The sequence below is a fragment of the Dasypus novemcinctus genome, chromosome 12 (assembly GCF_030445035.2).
Source record: "Dasypus novemcinctus isolate mDasNov1 chromosome 12, mDasNov1.1.hap2, whole genome shotgun sequence".
In the NCBI taxonomy this organism is placed as follows: Eukaryota; Metazoa; Chordata; class Mammalia; order Cingulata; family Dasypodidae; genus Dasypus; species Dasypus novemcinctus.
In genome coordinates, this window is record NC_080684.1 from 77355074 (window position 1) to 77374480 (window position 19407).

At 38.1% G+C, this 19407-nt stretch overlaps 1 protein-coding gene across 4 annotated transcripts; it reads left to right on the forward strand.

The window, feature by feature from the left end:
• Positions 1–20: 20 nt before the first annotated feature.
• Positions 21–19206, forward strand: NUDT4 (nudix hydrolase 4). 4 transcript variants are annotated; one of them, XM_004446746.5, is made up of 5 exons: positions 21–557; positions 11581–11691; positions 12890–12934; positions 15428–15512; positions 16392–19206. In XM_004446746.5, the coding sequence occupies exons 1-5, from the start codon at positions 459–461 to the stop codon at positions 16592–16594; spliced, it is 543 nt and encodes a 180-aa protein (XP_004446803.1). In that variant the 5' UTR covers positions 21–458; the 3' UTR covers positions 16595–19206. The 4 variants fall into 4 exon arrangements, with proteins under 4 accessions (XP_004446803.1, XP_004446802.1, XP_058164518.1 ...); XM_004446745.4 differs by having other exon boundaries at positions 28–557; positions 15425–15512; XM_058308535.2 differs by having other exon boundaries at positions 89–193.
• Positions 19207–19407: the final 201 nt, after the last annotated feature.

Genomic DNA, 19407 nt, shown 5'->3' on the forward strand with positions numbered 1-19407 from the left:
TCCCGGCGCGCAGGCGCGGTGGTGCGCGCAGCGCCGCGCGCGCAGGGGGCGGGGCGAGCGCGGGCTCCACTTAAACCGGGCTGAAGGGGCGGTGCGCAGCCGGTGCGGCGTTGCTGTCAGTCGGGGCGAGTTCCCGCAACTGTCCCCGCCTGGCGCGAGCTTCGCGCCTGGCTCTTCCCAGGCGGCGGCCGAGGTAGAGTAGCTGCGAGCGGGCGGCGGGCTCCATGGAGAGAGGCGGCAGCCCAGGCAGAGGCGGCGCTCCCACCCCGGCCCCCGGGCTCCAGTGACCCGCGCTCGCGTCCTGCACCGCGTCGGGGCGGCCGCCGCCTCCCGGACTGCCCGGCCTCGCCGCCCTCCCCGCGCCGCCGCCGCCGCCGCCTCGCCTCCGGCGCCCCTGCGTCCCGACTCGCCCTCGCCCCTACTCCCCGGCGGGGCGGCTGCGGCCAGAGCCCGCCTCTATGATGAAGTTCAAGCCCAACCAGACGCGGACCTACGACCGCGAGGGCTTCAAGAAGCGGGCGGCGTGCCTATGCTTCCGCAGCGAGCGGGAGGACGAGGTGAGGCGGCGGGCGCCCGCGCTGGCAGGGCGGGCGGGAGGGGTTCGCGCCCCCCCTTCCCCGGGTCGACTGAAGGGAGACAAAGGGGCTCGCCCAGCCCCACGTCCTCCGTCGGGCCCCGGGGAGCGTGCGCTCGCGCCCAGCGGGAGTCACCATCTTACTTGCGAGTCGAGCGGAAAGCCGGGTGAACCTCGAGTGCGGAGCGAGGAGGTGGAAATGGCGAGAACGTGGTCGCCCGAGCCCCGCTGCCTCTTGCTCTTTCCTTCCATGTTTCAGCGACTTACGGTCGCGGATTAAACTCTCGGCGTGCCTAAGGGATAGCCAAACAGTCCCCGTGCTTTACGATACACACTCATTCGGTCTGGTTTTGGCAGTTCACTGGGCACAGTTATCCCTGTTAAGAAGACGGCTCCCTCTTCTAAAGTTTTCCGATTGTAGGAAGATGGCTAGTTAAAAATGGGAAATAACACCAAGAGGCTGGAGATGGGCAAAGTTGCCATTTTCAGACGGTAATCTCTAGCTCACGACATATTTATCAAGGCTCCTTTACTTTGCTGTTTGGCTTGACAACGGGGGAGAGGAGCAGTTTTTCTCGTTCGGAGAGCAAGCAGTGCAGCTTCTATAATTTACCCAGCTGGGTTGGGTTGATAGTGAGGCCCTTGAGGTTTCCCTGGAGAGCAGTTTCCCCCTTCTTTGTTAACCTTTATTTAATATAAAAGGCTCACTATTGTAAATTTGTTGAGGGCGATAAGGGTCAGTCCGTAGCCGATCAAAATCATTTAGCATGGCCACTCCTAAAATGATTAGACAAGGAAAAAAATTAACGTTCTAGGTTGTTTCCATACCTATCCAATAAAATGTCAGGTTCACGCTAGAAAGGGGAATTTTTGTCTTCCCTACTACTGGTGCCTGTGGTTAAGAGATGGGTATGACATAGTGTACACTCATTCAGTGGCTTAGTTGCTCTTGCTATGTTGACAAAAATCTCGTGCTTTAAACTGTACTCTTGAAACCCTTGTTTTTGTCTTTATTTTTTTTTAGAAGAAAGCAACCCCCCTAGTGCTGATCTGATGCTCAGTTTTAGCCTTTCAGTGGAACCTAAATTCTGAAGGAGTTTCCAGAGATTTTGATTTGAGATGTCTCTGCTTCAGGGAGGTAGAAACTAGAAGGGGAAAAAGTTTTTAACAATTGCAAATAACAAAGTCAACAAGCTTTAAGTGCCCTCCAGAAATGAAGATTAGAAGGGGCGTTGAGGGAAGGAGCACGTTCAGGCAAAGCAAATTTTTAATAAAAAGGAACATAATAGCCAGGAGTGACACAGGTCAAGATTTTGCCTGACTTGCTTACCATTGTGTTGTTACATCCTTGGGTACTTACAATGCAGTAGGCCAGAGGTTCTTAACAAAGGCCCATGAGCTTGAATTGAAATTTAAAAAAAAAAAACATTCTTGTGGGGTCGTGTTGGTGCGTGTGTGGATATATTTATTAAATAATACACAATATAGTGTGGACTTAGTAAGGGGTCCATTGTTTTCACGTGACTGGCAAAGGGGTCCTTGGAAGAAAAAAGTTTAGTCCTTGGAACTAGCCACTGTGGGAAGACCTTTTTGTTGGTTACATTTAATCTGCATGACACTGGTTACTTATATTTTATAGGTGAGGAGCCACAATGAATAAGTAAGAGTAAAGTAAGGATTTAGCCAAATCCCGACTTCTGACACTGCATTCTTGGCACAGGGACGGGGCCCATGGCAATTTGGTGTTCACTATTTGTTGAATGAGTGAGGTTTTATGAGGCTGGGCTTGAAAGTCTTTCTGAAAATAGTGAGTTTGAAGTATTGCCATAACTTGAACTTGGAATTCAAGCTTTGTAAAAAGGAAGGAAACATATGGGAGGTGGGAGGAAATTCAAATGATCTATATTGTGCAGATGGTAAAGCAAAGTCTTCAAGCTTCAGAGATTACTTTAGCAGATAAGTGCATTCTTTTTGTGCTTGGAAATTATATGTACTGTAATAAATACTAGATTCCTTGCTCCCAGTATGGTCAACGTACTACTGCTTTTAGATGGAATGAAAGAGCAAGATTTGGCAAATTTGGAGAAATCCGTTGTATAAAAAATGTGCAAATAGGATAACCTACAGGCCAGAAACTAAGTGAATCAGCTTGTTACAAAATATACTCTGGGGGAAGGCCCTGGAATTCTCTAAAATGCACAGCTGATTTTAACCCCTGGTTTCGCTCTGAAGAATCTGTATTTGTGTTTATGTATAGTTCAGGGTATGGGTAAATAGACCGTCTCCCTGTTTATGGGATAACTAAAGAATAAATCCTATTAAACTTTCTTTGACATCTTAGCGTTTTGATATAAATTTGTTTCTACTCTTTTAAAATTGTGTTGCAAGTCTGCCAAGCATAGGCTTCAAAACCAGCCTGAGCCCAACACTCTTCAGCTAATAGGTGAGAAATGTTTCTCCCTACTGGGTTAAAAACACCTTGATCTGGTTGGGAAATTCAGTTGTATATTTTATTTTTAGGATGAAATGTTGATAGTGTAAAGTGAAATAAAAGAGTAATTGCTCTTTGACCTCAAAAAGCTACGCAATGGTCAGATCTTGCTCTCCCTCTACTGGAGTTCACAGTAACCTTTAACCTTCTAGAAAAGATTATTCTAGCAGTGTATATACTCTTTGGGGCATAATTTTTTATATTTTCCAATTTTATCTTTTCCTGCCCTGTGAGATAATTAATAAGTATTACCATTTACTTTATATAGAAACAAATTGGGTGGCAGAAGTAACTTGTCCTAACAAGATACTTCTTACCTGGGTCTTTTTGAGCCCAGGTCCTTTGTTTCTAAATCAAACATTCATTTGATCACATTGCCTCTTCAACTAGTTATTACTGTGAGAATCCATCTCTGTTTTGACAGTTAGACTTCCAGACAAGCCTATAAATAATTGTCCCATAGAATAGCTAGGCTATTGTGCTTGTTCTTTGAAAAGATGATGATACCTTTGCAAATAAGTAGCCAAAAACAGATTTTGCTGAACACATTTGAGTGTATGATAGTTTAAACAGGGGTGCAAGGACAAAAGCTGTCTGCTACTAAGAAACATATTCTGTAGTGAGAGGTTAGACAAATGACTGATACAAAGAGGAGAAAATGTAAGGTTAAGATCCAGTGTGAGTCCTTTGGAGTACGGCTTCACTGAGAGGGAAAGGGGGCACTAAGCATTCCAAACAGAGCAAGATTTAGGAGTTGCTTGGGATTTTGGTGCTAAGTTGTCTCTAGTTGGGCTGCAGCTCGGAATAGCATAGAACAAATAATTGAGAAACCTAGCGCACCTTAAATGTGAGGCTGAGGAGTTTGATAGGGAGGAAAGGAACTCTTAGTTTTGAACAAGGAACTTTTGGATTTGGGATGTGTTAAAGCTTGGGAGTGATCTTAGCAAAACGGGATAATCTATGGAGAAAGAGGTAAAGGACTAATCCAGGGTGGTATCAGGCACTGCTGCAAGCAAAGAGGTCTTGATAAATCGGTCTTAAAAACTGACAACTATGCTCTGGACTTCTTGCTCTGGTTTTTTGTTTTTGGGTTGTTGTTTTTTTGAGACCCCCCTACCCTACTACAAGGTCTTATAGATGTTTCCCTACATTATCTTCTAGGACTTTATGGTTCTGGCTTTCATGTTTAGGTCTTTGATACATTTTAAGTGGATTTTAAGTGACATAGGGGTCTTCTTTCATTCTTCAGCATGGGGAAATGTCCCCGGCCTCTTCATCTGCACCTGCAGCTCTCCCAGATACTTTAACCTAGTAGAAAATTAAGGGCTAAATCAGCTACTTTTTTCAAGGGAAGGCACTTCTGTAGAATTTTTTTTAAAGGGACTTGGTATATCTTCAAGGCTTTCTTTCATTGTGAAAAAGCATACTCCATCACTTAAAGATACTAACATACTGGGGGAAAAGTCATAAAATCATGGGGAAAAGAAATAAAATCATCCTGACTCAACATTCTTGCCATACTTCTTTCTACTACTCCCATATAAATAAAATTTTAGCAAAATATGGGTTATTTCTGATCCTCCTAATAGCACTGTATTTCTGTAGTCCAAACAATTCTACTTATTTGCTTAATAATAGCAGTAGGTAGCTGACTAGTGTATGTAATAACTATTGTTATAACCTTTGATCTTTTAAACTGTGCTTAGTGGGTGTTCTTAATATGCTGCTGGCCTAATTTTGGCTAAGTTCCTATGAAACAAATATAGTAGAGGTGGGTTGACTAGTGGTTTTAACTGTTCTTGATAATACTGATTCATGATAATGTGGGGAAGAAGGAACACACAAAATTTCTAAATAGCTAAGATTCACTAGATAAAACTGTTCATTCTTAGATTCAGGGATCACTTGAGGGATAGCTTTGATTTTTCTGCGACAGAAGTGGAAATCAGTAGTGGCTAGTTACTCCCATAGGCAGGCCATAACCAATAGCAACTGTGAGGGAGAAAGCCAAACAAATGGCAGTCTGGGGCCCCTTGGTTTTAGGTAGGTATCTAGGAAAAAACATGTGTGAGAAATCACTTTTCAACAGGTGAGTAGTGTTCTCATATTCTGATAATCATCCAACAGAGGGAAAGGGGAGGGGATTGCTTAAGGTCTAATAGTCCAAGAGGAGGAGTGCTTATGTGAAGGTAGGTCAGATTGAATCAGGTAGGAAGTGTTTTCACTTTTCACCACTGTAATAAATGTAACTTTAGGGGTTGAAGGTAATTCAAGTCTGTTTCTGCAACCTGGTATGATGATTAGCTTCCTTTTTAAAATCCTTTGGTTTTAATCTTGGCTTACCTGAAAAGTTGAATGTCTACTATCATCTGTCATCTTGTCACTAATGCAACAGATTGCCTTCCTGATGAATACACAGAATCTATTTTAAGTAATAACATTTTTAAAGTATTAATAATGCTAGCTATATTATAGATCTAATAGATCTGGGAATGTTCTAAAAATATATAGGTGGCTGTAGTATGCCTTTGGGAAGATGTTGAAAAATAATGCTTTGCAATATGTTTCTGTGTGTTTAGATTCTTAAAGTTTTTGTAGGAGGGGTTTAGGAGCGGCTACCTGTTCATTACCTAAAATAGATTTAACTTTAAGAAGAGCATTATTTTTGCTGTTACTGGGATTCAGTAAATGGCTTTAACAAAACAAAAACCAGAAATAACTTACACAGTAAATTATGCTGAGGCTTGAATTTTAGATTTTTGCATGTTTACAAGGTATTAACTGTTCATTTTGCCTACAGACTTTAGTAGAAAAGGTATAATGAAGCTGTAGTCCAGAAAAATCTAGATTAATGTTTTTGGTTTTCAGTTAACTAACAAGCACCTTCAACAGAAAACAGTCTTAATTCATTTTGTCCTAGGCTTTTTGACTTGGTGAATCTCTGGAAAGAGAAATGGTCATATAGCTATAACATAACTGACTACTCTAAAAATGCTGATATAAAATAGGCTTTCATATATGTATATAACAAGCCTCTGAAAATAGAACAGACATTGGATATATGTAGTAGATGCTTGTAAAATAGCTGAGAGATTCATGCTCTGGGTCTATCTTAACCTTCAAACCCCTGCCTAAAATTAGTCATTTTGTTCTCCATTGTCTGCCTAACTAAAATATAAACATCCTCCAAAATGATACCATCTTTTCATTCTTTGTATTATTCTAGTTCTGGGATGGTTTGTGTGCTGCTGCTTTTTCATGCCCTTGACATAGACCATAGTTAACCACTGGATTTCCTTGCTGTTGCTCTAACTAGGTAGGGAAATCCATTTTAATTGACTTTATCTCTATTCATGCTATTTGGATTCATTTCTTCTACCTTTGCAGCTCTTTCTTAATCACCTACTTCCCGTATTCCCCCAAACCCCACACCCAGTGGCTTTAAGCTTATTCTAACTCCTGAGTAAGCAACTTGAGATGAGTAGGCAAAGTACTTCATGAAACATGGTTTTCAAATCTGTATCATCACCAAACGATGGATATTATCAAATCTTTTATAAGCTAGTAGTTAGATGCCAATCATTTCTATACCACAGATATTCATTATTCATTTTTAAATTGATCATTCTTTGTAAAGATACCATTAGAGTTAATGGTTTGAGCAGTTACTCTGTTTGGAATGTCAAGGGACTCTTGCATGATAAATTCTTGGATTAGGCTGTTTCACTTGCCCCAAATCTACATTGACCTATTGTCTTTAAGCTTTCTAAAAAGTAATTATGAAAGGGAGATACTGAGCCATATACCTGAATTTAGAAAGAAATGTTTACTCATGTGTTAATGTTGTCCTGAGATAAAGATTTGGATTTAAATCCAAAACTTCAAAAAAGCAGATACAGACTATCTATATTAATGGGTTTTTCAACATTACTTTTTTTAATCTTTATTTTTAATGTTACATTCAAAAAATATGAGGTCCCCTTCCCCCCCACACCCCACTCCTCCCACAACAGCAACCTCCTCCAACATTATTAACCTTATGTAATTTAGCTCTTAAAGAATATTTTAGACAGTTGGAAGCAGTAATCAATGAGTAGACATCTGGCATTTTAAATTTAATTTTTTTAATGCACCAAATGTAAGATATAGGCTATAGTTAGTAGCAATATTTTGATGATGTTCTTTCTTAATTTGTTACGAATATTTCACAACAATGCAAGGTATTTGTGGTGGGATGATATATGGGAGCCCTGTAAGATATTATGCATGTTTGTTTTGTAAGTTCACAATTTTTACTATGCACTTATTGTTTATGTATGTTCATGTATGAATGATATACTTCAATAAAAATTTTTAATGAAAAAATTCATTTTTTCAGGACTCAAACATTTTGAAGATTGAAGGTTTTAAAATTGTCCCCTAGTTACTAAATAAGGATATACTTTTCTAGTAGCTAGCCATCTGGACCTGACCTGTCTCATTATCTAGATAATCAAGGGAGTTGCTTAGAGAGCATAGAATTATGTAGTAAGAATTTCAACTAGGCACTACAAAACAGATTATCCATATCTACACCTAGTAACCAGAAAAAGGCCTCCATCTCTGCTATGAGGACCAATAGTTACAGTTTACCCATTTTCCCTTGACACAAGATATAATGCTTTGTACCTTAAGCATTTTTATTTTAACTAAAACCTTATATTCAGGGAGCATATGCGGCTCAAGCAGTTGAATGTCCACCTCCTACATGGGAGGTCCCAGGTTCAGTTCCTGGTGCCTCCTAAGGAAAAACAGACAGACAATGAGCAAAAATAACAAGCAGACAATAAGCAAAAAATACTAAGAAAAACATTGAATTGTACACTTTAAAATGTGTGAATTATAAGGTTTGTGAACTTTATGTCAATAAAATTATTTTTTTTTAAACTTATATTCATTTGCCAGTCTTGATGTAGGGCCAAATCCTTTGAATACCCCAGATCCTTTAATATGCCACATTTTTTAATAACATACAAAGACAAACTCTGATTTTCACTTTGTATTTAAAGAAGAATTTGAACTTAGAGACACTTGCAGAATCCTCCTGGATTTTCTTTATTTCCCTTTCCAGTCTTTTTCAGTAGTTTCATCCACACTGAATTTAATAGCAATTTTTAAATAACCCTTTAATGAATAGCTTTTTAAATAACCTTTAATGAATCTTTGCAAACCTTTCCTTTTTTTTTAGAAGGTACAGGTGATTGAACCTAGGACCTTGTACATGGAAGCAGGCACTCAACCACTTGAGCTACATCTGTTCCCCTCACTTTGTTTTTTTGAAACACTCCTTTCTGCCCTCATTTCATCCATTAAATCTCATTAATTGTAAAACAAGTACAACTGGCATAATTTGGGGACAAGCCTAATTTTGGGTAAGCTGATTCAGCTCAATTGTTGGAAGAGCAGAAGAACTAGTAGTGGCTGGGTACTTGTGCCAGGACTTTAAGGTGTTTACATTATTTATTTATTTGTTTTTAAGGAGGCACTGGGAACCAAACCTGGGACCTCCCACGTCAGAAGCAGGTACTCAACCACTTGAGCCACATCTGCTCCTGGTGTTTACATTTAATACCCATTAACACAACATTCCTTAGGAGGATTGTTACCTTTTTTTTTTTTTCTGGTGGTACCAGGGCCAGGGATTAAACCTGAGACTTGTATGTGGGAAGGGAAGCAGGTGTTCAAGCACTGAGTCACCTTGGCTTCCCTAAGTTGTTTTCTTGTTGTTTTGTTTGTTTTTATCTGTTAATTTTATTTTGACATATTTTCAAACTTACAGGACAATTACAAAAATAATACAAACCCTATATAGAGACTCTAACATATCCTTATCCTAACCCCTAGATACCCAGATCCACCAACCGCAACATGGGCTGTATCATTCTATAAATCCACTTTCCGAACACTTGAGTGTAGGTTGTGTGCGTCATGTACCTTGAATTAAACTGCCATGGACACGTCCTAAAAGCAAGGGTATTCACTTATGTAACCACCTTATGTGCAGGTATCAAGTTCAAGAAACCTAACATGGATATAAAAGCTTACAGTCTATATTCCAGTCTTTTCGTGTGTCCCAGTAATATCCCATTGAGCCTTTTCTACTACTCCCTTGCTAAAGCCCACTCATGATCATGTGTTGCTTTTAATTTTCATTGTCTCTTTAGTTGCACCTGTCTTATTTCCTCCCTCCCTTCCTCCCTTCCTTGTGGAAACATATATAACATAAATTTTCCCATCTCGATCATTCCAAAGCGTTTCATTCAGTGGGTTTAAATCATATTCATAATGTGGTACACTCACTACCTTCTGTTACTAAAATTTTCTCTTCTCCACAAACAAACCCTAAACCCTTTATGCATTAAGGAGTCCCATCCCTGGCAAATTGTACTCTAATTTTGTCTGGATGAGCTTGAATATTTTCTGCTATTTTCTTTGTGTAGTAAACAGGAGGCTTAAATCTTTAGCAGTCTTAGTTTGCTTTGATACCAGCTCAATTTCCATCATATGTACACACTGTGTTCCTAGACCCCTCAACCTGAGGTGATTTTTTTCATTTGATTGTTGCTTGCTTTTTTGTTTTTAGGAGGCACTGGGAACCAAACCTGGTACCTCCCATGTGGGAAGCATGTGTTCCCCACCTTCTTTTTTATAGACCAGGAAACTAGGTCAATGAAAGGTAGCTAATTAGCCCACCATTGTGTACATCAAGGAATGGAACATACCTTCATTCTGATCTTCTGTATAGTTTCAAGTATTTTCAGTTAAAGTCTTACTCTAAATACTTGCTAGATTTGCTAACTCTGTAGTTTTAAGTTTTGATATTTAAGCCCTTTTTGATCAGCTTAAGAAAGCTTAAATCTAGGACTTTAATTTTACCAAAGTTGCTGTATTTCAACTTGGTGATATCCTCAAAGTCAGCCATCAGTATTTAGCTAAGGCTTTGTCACCTGTTGTGCTTTATAGTGCTTTCTGTGGAATGATGTTGGTGGAAGCAATAGAGTACTGTTGAGATAAAAAAATGAAAAAAACAATGCTCAGACCCCTGAACATTGATTGATTACTGCTCTGAGGTGATTTTGGTTTGTCTGTAGGCAAAGGAGTGCTGTTTTTCTCGCAGATTGAGGGAATTTCATGCCTGGGTCAGTATTCCTTTACCTTCCAACTCAAAGTTTTAGGGAAATTTGGGGAAAGGTAGGAGCTGCTGAATTTGTGTCAGCCTGGAACTTTCTAGTTGAGTCTTGGCAGCTGACTCAAGTAGGGGAATCTACTTGAATACATGTCAAAGAAAACCAGTACCCATTCTGAGGATTAAGACTTTGCTCTAACCATGATGCATTCTCTGGCAAAAATTGTTTAAAGCTACTTGAAGGTAATCGTGTGATTTTTCAAGTGGTTGAGATACCTGCATAAACATCATTTAGTTATTTATCCTAGCCTTTTTTTTTTTTTTTAACTTGGTAAATTCCAACCCAACTTAGCCCACAAATTTTCATTTGTAAGATGGATGTATAATACCTACTTCAGGTACTGTTAGAATTAGTTAACTTTTAGGCTGTTTGTTGAACACATAGTTTTACCTTTAAAAGCATTTGCACACTTCAGGCTTAATGTTCTAGACCAGGGGCCATAATGTTTGCGTTTGGGGCCATAATGTCTCTGTTGCAGCCTACTCAACTCTGTCATTGTAGCACAGAAGACAAATTGGGAAAGGAATGAGCATGTCTGTATTTTTAAAAATTTTGTTTATGGATACTGAAATTTGGATTTCATGAGTGAAAGCTGTTCTTAGCTTACAGGCTCTACAAAACAGGGGGGCTGTAGTTCGCCAACCCTTGTTCTAGATCACAAATTCTAGCTCTTGTTTGGAGTGACTTTTGTTCATTTATATAGATTTGGAATATGACAGTCCTTTTTTCATAGCACCCTGTGTGCCAAGCATTGGCCTTACATGCATTTCCCTCCTTTCTCACAGCATCTGTTATCTTTGAAGTATTCTTACCATTTCATAGGGGAGGGTGACATGCTTATTTATGGTCATACATCCTTAAATTTAGAAGAATCGTTAATGAAGGATTCTGTAGCAAGAAGAGTAACTTACGTGACCACAAACTTTAGCGCCTACAAGTCTGGAGCCAATAAACCCAGTCTCTGCTTTTATCTTTTGTTACTAACCAAGAAAAATTAATTTGGTATGACTTTACCATGTACAGAATGATTTAATGATGTGATTTTGGTATTGTCAAATTCTAATTTCAGAAAAACATTGTTTACAAAGGCCAGCAATCGCATTTTTGTGGTATAACGTGTGCCCCTAATTTTAATGAAAGGGGGGGGAAAGATTAATGTACAATAGATTTACAACCTTGAGAATTATGGGATTGAATTTATGAGAAAGTTGTTTATAGCCCAGAGCACTTCTCAGTTCAGGCTGGAAGCATACAGTTAGCCCAGGAATATGTACCGCTTGGTCTTGCAGGTGCTGTTGGTGAGCAGCAGTCGGTATCCAGACCAGTGGATTGTCCCAGGTGGAGGGATGGAGCCGGAGGAGGAACCCGGTGGTGCTGCCGTAAGGGAGGTTTATGAAGAGGTGAGGGGGATAGCAGTTTGTTCTCCCTTCTCACAAACTGCTTGGAGGATTTTACAGGAGAGTCTTCTGTTTGAAGTTTACAAATAAGGTATTTTGCTACCCACCACTGAGGAGAAGGCAAAAAAGATGGACAGGTCATACCAGTCCTTTTGTGTTGTCTTGGGCAACATTTTTTAAGCATGTGATTATAGCTGCCATTTTCCTAAACATGTATATTTTTTCTGCTTGATAAATGGGCCAGAACTAATGTGGAAGTTCCCCAGAATTGTAGAACATAATGGCTTTGCCCCAGAGCAAAGTTAGTACTACCCTGAGCAAGAATGCACAGACACAGTGATCATGTACTATAATTGATTCTTACTCAGATGAGTGAGAAACAAATTGCTTCTTAAAGTTCCATAAAATGTAACACACACACACACACACACAAATCCACATGTGGCCTGTATCCTTATAATTGATAAGTAATGCTAGAACCTGCTTTTACTCATAGGCAAAACAGAACATTAAACGAATAGTGGTTATGGTGTAAATGGAAATGGAATGCTTAAATTCTCTCATTGGCTTTGATGTGCAATAAGAAAGGTTTCATAGATATGGGTCTTGAAGGAGGAAGAGCTTCCTGAAGGAAGAACCTGTTCCAAACAGTGAGGAAAAGCATGCACCATTTTATTAGTTTGCAGTAATGGATTTGTACAGGAAACATACTGTAGTTCCAGTCTAATACAGTACTACGTGTGAGTAATGAAGACTTTGCAATAGAAGGATAGCATATACAAAAAAGAATTGCACCTCCTGAGCCACAGGAAAAGAAGGAAAGAGAAAGGCCTTTAAGAAGAGGAAAGAGACTGTTTTCATACAGAAAGGTCTGTTTCATTCAGGAAGTTTGTCCCAAATTGGTAGTGTCTAATTTTGATAGTCCTTTTTGCCCTTGTAAAACTAAATGACAATAAATCTGATCAAAGGGAACAGGAAGCTGCATGTGAAACTAATTATGCCATGTTTCTAGCAAACCACAGGTTGTGAAGCTGGACAAAGCAAAAAAACTTCACAGAAGCAGGAAGATAGTGGCCTTGGTGTGGGAAGGCTATTGCATTTAGATTCAATTACCTAATTAACCAGGATATAATTTTTATATAAACTTTGGTTATTATGAAGAGCTAAAAATTTATTTTACATTTCATTGCTTTTTTAATAGGCTGGAGTCAAAGGAAAATTAGGCAGACTCCTGGGCATATTTGAGGTGAGTTACAAAAGTAATCCTGCACCAGACATTCTTCTAAAACTATCAGTAGACAATTCAGTTGTAAGGATTAGGAGGGAGGTAAGTAAAAGCTCCGGAGGCTTTTTAGGAGGTGTACAATACCTTTAGTATCACTAAGAGCTTAGGTCTTTGGTGGATGATGTCTGGAAATATGTACATTCCCTTCAGGACTTAACATGATTTATGTAATGACTTTATCCTTAAAAGGACTGTGTGAGGATACAAAACTCAGATTCATGGAATAGAGGCTAACAAATAGAACTATTACTGAGGGCACAATGGAATTCATGAGAGTGAATTGGAAGTAATAGATAGTCTGTGGAAGTTAGGAGAAATGGAAGTCAGGCCATAAGACCCAGCTATTCGCAAATGTTTTTTTCCCAAGATTCAGACCTAGATGCATGGTGCACTGGAAACATGATTTTTAAAGGTTTCTTTTTCTTCTTTTCAAGATGTTGTTTAAAGGTTAGTTTAGTTCTTCTAGTAGAACCACGTAAATACTATTTTTAAGCCTTTTTGCAAGGAATTCAGAAAAAAATCCTGAAATACAGCATTTGGTAGAATGGATGAGTACCATTGGAATAGAGTAATTGGGAGTAAAGTCCTTAAGGTACTTTACAACCTTTTCCAGAGCCTGGTTACTCAGTTAAATAGCACCATCTTCTGGTTAAACGGAAAACATTGAGGGTTTTCTGTGATAGAGTAACTATAGTACAAAAGTATGTTTTATCAATATGCTGACAAAGTTGTTTCTTTCATTATTATTTATGTATGTATTTTTAGTGAAATTGTTGGTTTGCAGAAAATAGAGTTCCCATATAACAGCCCCCACATGCACACAAACACACACACATACATACTGTGCCTAATTAACACCTTGCATTAGTATGATAGTTTTGTACAGGTGATGAAATAATAGTTATTAATAACAATGCTATTAACTGTAGTCCATACTTTACATTAGGGTTCACTTTCTGTGTTGTGCTGTTGTATAGTTTTTTAAGATTTTTATTCTGGTAACATACACAACCTAAAATTTCCCATATTAACCACTTTCACATATTCAGTGGTGTTAATTGCATTCACAGTCTTACGCTACCATCCCCATCCATCACCAAAACTCTTCCATCACCCCAAACAGAAACTCTGTGCCAATTAAGCATGAACTCTCTTATCTCTGTCCTACCCTGGCCCCTGGTAACTGGTATCCTAGTTTCTGAATATGAATTTGCATATCGTAGTTACTTTGTATAAGTGAAATCATACAATATTTGTCCCTGACAAGGTTTTTGAAGAAAACTTCTCATACTGTAAAGCTTATATAACATAGGGAAGGTGATAATATTAACTATTTTATAAATGCAACCTAAATGCCATAGAATTTGAACAGGAAAGGCGTACCTTTCCCTTTACAAAATATTAGGGGAAATTAGAAATGCCATGCCCACTCACTTGGTAAATTCAATGAATTTGTGAAAATAGCATAATAAATGTATTGATTTTTCAAGAATAGCAATAAGATTAACTGGTTCTTCAAAATGGGAGATGAGATCCCTATAATTTATTATTATTCCTTCTCAAAGACATAATAATCCTGTTTGAGTGGATTAACTCAGGTTATTTATGGTAGAAAAAATTAGGATAGTTATCTGAAGTCTTAGACTACTACAGCAAACACGTTTGCTAAATCTAATAAACACAAGTCCTTTCACCTCATCTTAAATCCAACTTCATTTTGAACTTACAGACAAGACTCGATTACAATTTTAATATGGGCAAAAATTTGGTTTGTAGCTCAAAAAAATTAAAAGTAATATTCCAGAATTGGACTGACCCAAGTATTCTTAACCCTGGTAGTACATTGTGTTCAGCAGAGGAGCCTTTTAAAAACCAATACTTAGGTCTCATCTCAGACCAGTTGAACCGGTGTTTTTAAAAAATCATTCACCCCTGGGTCATCTATTACACAGCCCCAGTCTACATTAGGAGGGCTGTACTTTGTGTGCATCTTGATAAACTTCCTAAAGGAATGAATTTTTTAAAGGAACTGGGGCTATTTGCTCTACAGATGTCCAGAAGGGAATGTTCCATATTGTTGAATGGCTGTCTGATTAGCCCTCGGGGATGGGATCGAAGATAAGAATGGCTAGGAATGCAGTTCTTCCTTAATAAAGATTCTCTTCAAATCCTAAGATTTTCCTTATAAAATAACTTGCTGAATGGACAGAGATCAAATTACTGAAAGCTCAGTATTGAGGGCTAGTATCACCATTGGTGGTGGTGAAGCCCCAATTCCTTCCAGTCTGTTTTTTTTTTAACTTTTAAATGTTTTGTTTTACATAAGCTTGCTGCTTTGCTGGTACCTAACACTGTGCTAATTTAGCAGTAAGCCACACCAATTTTTTTCCTTTGAATGTGTGTACAGGGCTAGCTCCTGTAGATTAAAATGCTTTTCTTTTTATATTCAAGCAGAACCAAGACCGAAAGCACAGAACATATGTTTATGTTCTTACAGTCACTGAAATATTAGAAGATTGGGAAGATTCTGTTAATATAGGTAAGTCGTCTATCTTTTAGCTATCTAAATTCGAATTCAAAATACAATATAACCCCATCACAATTTGCATCTTAAATTATTTTGGTTTACCTTTCTTTTGGAGATGGAAAGATCAGTATATCTCGACATAAAGTAATCTTAAAAATTCTTCCCCAATGTATTATTTACATGTCCTATACTTAGAGCTATGAGGTTACCTAATATTACTGCTGAAAAGACTGGTATTTAAGTCGCTTGGACTACTACTACTTTGGTTGATTCAGAGAATTACAGGTATTTCATTATTAGAAACTTAAGTGTATTTCAGTCGATGTGCTTTTTTTTTTAAACAATCAAATTGAAGGATCCTATACAACTTCTACCTTAGAACACCTTAAGGCATGCTGTCTATCTTTTCCCCTACCTACCCCTAAACTACGCATTTGCTCTTCCCTCTACACCAAGTTTACACTCACTGACTGCCCCTGATATATTGAGGTAGTGATATTGAAGCAAACTCTTCAAAATCTTGTCTTTTACTTTGATCAGATCTTGCTTTAACTGTTAACCATTATCCCAAACCCAGGCACAGCCTCTCTATCCAGTAATGCCTTAAGGCAAAGGCAAGAATGTGTCTTGTCAATTTTCATTGAAATGTTACTTCCTCCTGATGCTCCCCTTGTTAGATGTAATTGTGGCACAACACCTAACAGTGTTCTTGCACAATTACATTTTCAACTTACTTATTTAAAATATTATTTCTTTCCTTCCAGTGAACAGGGGAAAGGTAATTAAGTACTGGGAATACGAAGTTATTATGAGGGGCACTGTTAATGGAGTTACAGCTTACTTTTAAAAATTGACTATATTATATAGTTACTAATGTCATATATTTTCTAGGAAGGAAGAGAGAGTGGTTCAAAGTAGAAGATGCAATCAAAGTTCTCCAGTGTCATAAACCTGTACATGCAGAGTATCTGGAAAAACTGAAGCTGGGTTGTTCCCCAACCAATGGAAATTCTACAGTCCCTTCCCTTCCAGATAATAATGCCTTGTTTGTAACCACTGCACAGACCTCCGGGTTGCCATCTAGTATAAGATAGAGAATCAGGAGGACCTCTGCCACCAAATGCTATCTCATGGAGAGAAAGGCTTCTCTGTTTTCCTTGGCAAACATACATCTGAATGACGCTTGCAAACTGTCTGAATTTGCCATACAGGGTTTTCAAACAATTTGCATGTTTTTCAGATGCTTTCCTTTTTTTTTTTAAGTGTAAAATATTTTCATAAGCCAAAGCCATGAGGAGTTTTTTTAAGATGCCTTAACTGTGGCCCCCACCCGCCACCTCTGTGTTATTTTTGGTTGTCAATTTTTTTTCACAGCCCTTAAGTTTTTTGTCCATTTGACTCAGTCTGATTTTTTTGTCAAGTTTTCTTACTTGTGGGTATATTTTCCCCCTAAATTGTTTTTCTCATTCCACAGCATTAATGTACTCAACAAATCCTTCTGTGGTGAGAACTGGTTAAAGTATTTCTTGGTATTGAAGAAAATTGTACATCCATTCCAAAATTTGTTTCGTAGGATCACAATCTTAATTGATAAAATTCCACATTGAGCTATTTCTGTGTTGTGCAATAACAATTTTGACAAAGGATTTACTTTGCTCATTTTAGAAATCCATCTACTCATTTGTCTTAATTTTCATAACTGGTATTATATAAGCTACCTGATAGAGCTATTTCCCCCCTTAACTCAAGAGTAGTTTACATGAAGCGTAACTAAAGTTGTTGGTTTTCAGGGAGGTGTATTGTTATCAAAATGCAGGGAATAAATACATCTTATCATGAAAACTAGATTCATGGAATTTTAGTATGCTCTGTGGCCAGCTCCCTTTATCCACCTCTCTACACATACCTTAGGAACCATATTTCTTTCAAGATAAATTGCTTTTAAAACATTTTGTCAATATAGTGACACCTCTTTGTTTAAACTTCCATGTCTGCTAATGACCACAGGATTGGAGTCTAACCTTAAATGCTCAGGCAGCAATGACTGCGTCTTAGTTGAGTAAAACGGCTTTTTTGTTCTGCTGTTACAGACTTATATTGTTAGGGCACCTTAGAATGTCTCATCTTTTATAGATTGTCAGTAGGTACTATTTATAACTAAACTGGGGCACTGTAACATACCCTGAATTAAGAATTGTTTTGTCTTATACTTGCCTTATACTCAACTCAAAATCAAGAATTCCATCTGAAACACAGGTACCTTTTCTGAAACTCCTGCAGTCCCTCCAAGTAGTCGGAAATGAAATGGGAAGAAAAGCCTTTAAGACATCATCTGGGGGAGTATAAAAGATCATTCTATATGTAGACTTAATTTAAGCCTTTTGTAAATATTGTAACTGGTGAGCATAAATTAGAAAATAGAGCATTTTCTTCCACAAATTGTTAACCTTTAAAAAATACAATTGCTGCTAAAAAATAGAGTGCTGTTACACTTAAGGAAAGTTGATGTGCTTTAAAAACGAGATCTTGTGCCATAAAGGCAGCTGAATGAAACATAAACTTTAGTTCACAAATTAATGCTGTAAGGGAATGAGTACAGTAGAAAATAACCAATGACATAATTTCATTCTAAATTATGTAGTGTGATCAAACACGATCATCCAGAATTTTATATTTTTCTTTGTACAGAGGTTATGTATTCTGGGTGTTTTCTAAAAAGGAAACATTTAAAATTCCACAGTTGACACCTTCTATCGGTCTTCAATGGGCTAGACTTTTTTCCAGTAATCTCTTAAATTTCTTTATACACTTAACACAGCAGAGAAACTGGATTGTTTTTGTATATAAGACTTCTTCCACTTGAAATGCTATCACAAGTTACTTGAGGGGATTTCTCTTGTATATGATATTCTTAGAGGTAATAATGCATGATCTTATTTTGTAAACTCTTGAACTATGTATTTGACATGTAAAATATGTACAGTGTTGATATCAACCATCTTTTTAAAAAAAGTTAGCATATAAATATTGTTGTATCATTTTCTTTGGTCAGGAACATTTGGAATAAGTAGTACACTGGGGTCAGGATTTTCTTCAGTGCCATTTAGTGAACAATTGTCTTTAGCAAATTTCCCAGATCTTCTGTTTGTATAACGGAACAGAATACTTTGGTTTTCACACTTTAAATTCATGGAGGGTTCTTCTGGAACCCAGTCAGGCAAAATTAGGGAAACACCCTAAGGAAATTTATTTCTCTTGAGAAAAAGCCAACATCTTCGAGCTAAACAGCTAAATCTACTACAGATAATGTCTACTATCTCAACTCTCCAAAGTTTGCAGTGTTGGGACTGTCATTTGTGCTTTGTGTGGTAGATAAAATTGTGTAGCTAAATTTTTCAGCCCCATGTGCCTCCCAAATAAACAGAAAAGCACTGGTTATTGTAAAGACTTGCAGACATGAGGTAAAAACTGTCCTGCGTGTTTTGTTAAGCAGGTGACACTTTCCAACCAATCACATGCCATTCAGTTTTCTATTGATCACACTGTTGTATAAAACAGCAACACTGAAGGGGGGAAATGATTGTTGTACACACTTTGAATTGCTCTGCATGGTCTCATTTGAGATAATTGGTGTAAGAATCTTGACTTTTTATATTTGGAAACATCGAATAAAAATGGAAATAAATTGTTTTGTTTTGTTTTCTAACGGACTGGCACGTAATTGGCTTTCTAATACAAGCTTCTGACTTATGTGTTCTTCAAGGGTGTAAATACCTAGGGGAAACTACCTTTCAGTTCAGAATTTTTGTATTGAATGCACTGCTTCCTCAACCATGGGCTTATACAGTATTCAAATATTCACCCTAACCTTACTACTGTGGTCCCCTTGCTTGTTGGCTAGTTCACC

Excerpts from the sequence above, each read along its gene's own strand:
- NUDT4 (XM_004446745.4), top strand. The coding sequence starts at position 459 with ATGATGAAGTTCAAGCCCAACCAGACGCGGACCTACGACCGCGAGGGC. Across the intron at positions 11,692-12,889 it reads TAAGGGAGGTTTATGAAGAG|GCTGGAGTCAAAGGAAAATT; the intron begins GTGAGGGGGATA and ends CTTTTTTAATAG. Across the intron at positions 15,513-16,391 it reads GGAAGATTCTGTTAATATAG|GAAGGAAGAGAGAGTGGTTC; the intron begins GTAAGTCGTCTA and ends TATATTTTCTAG.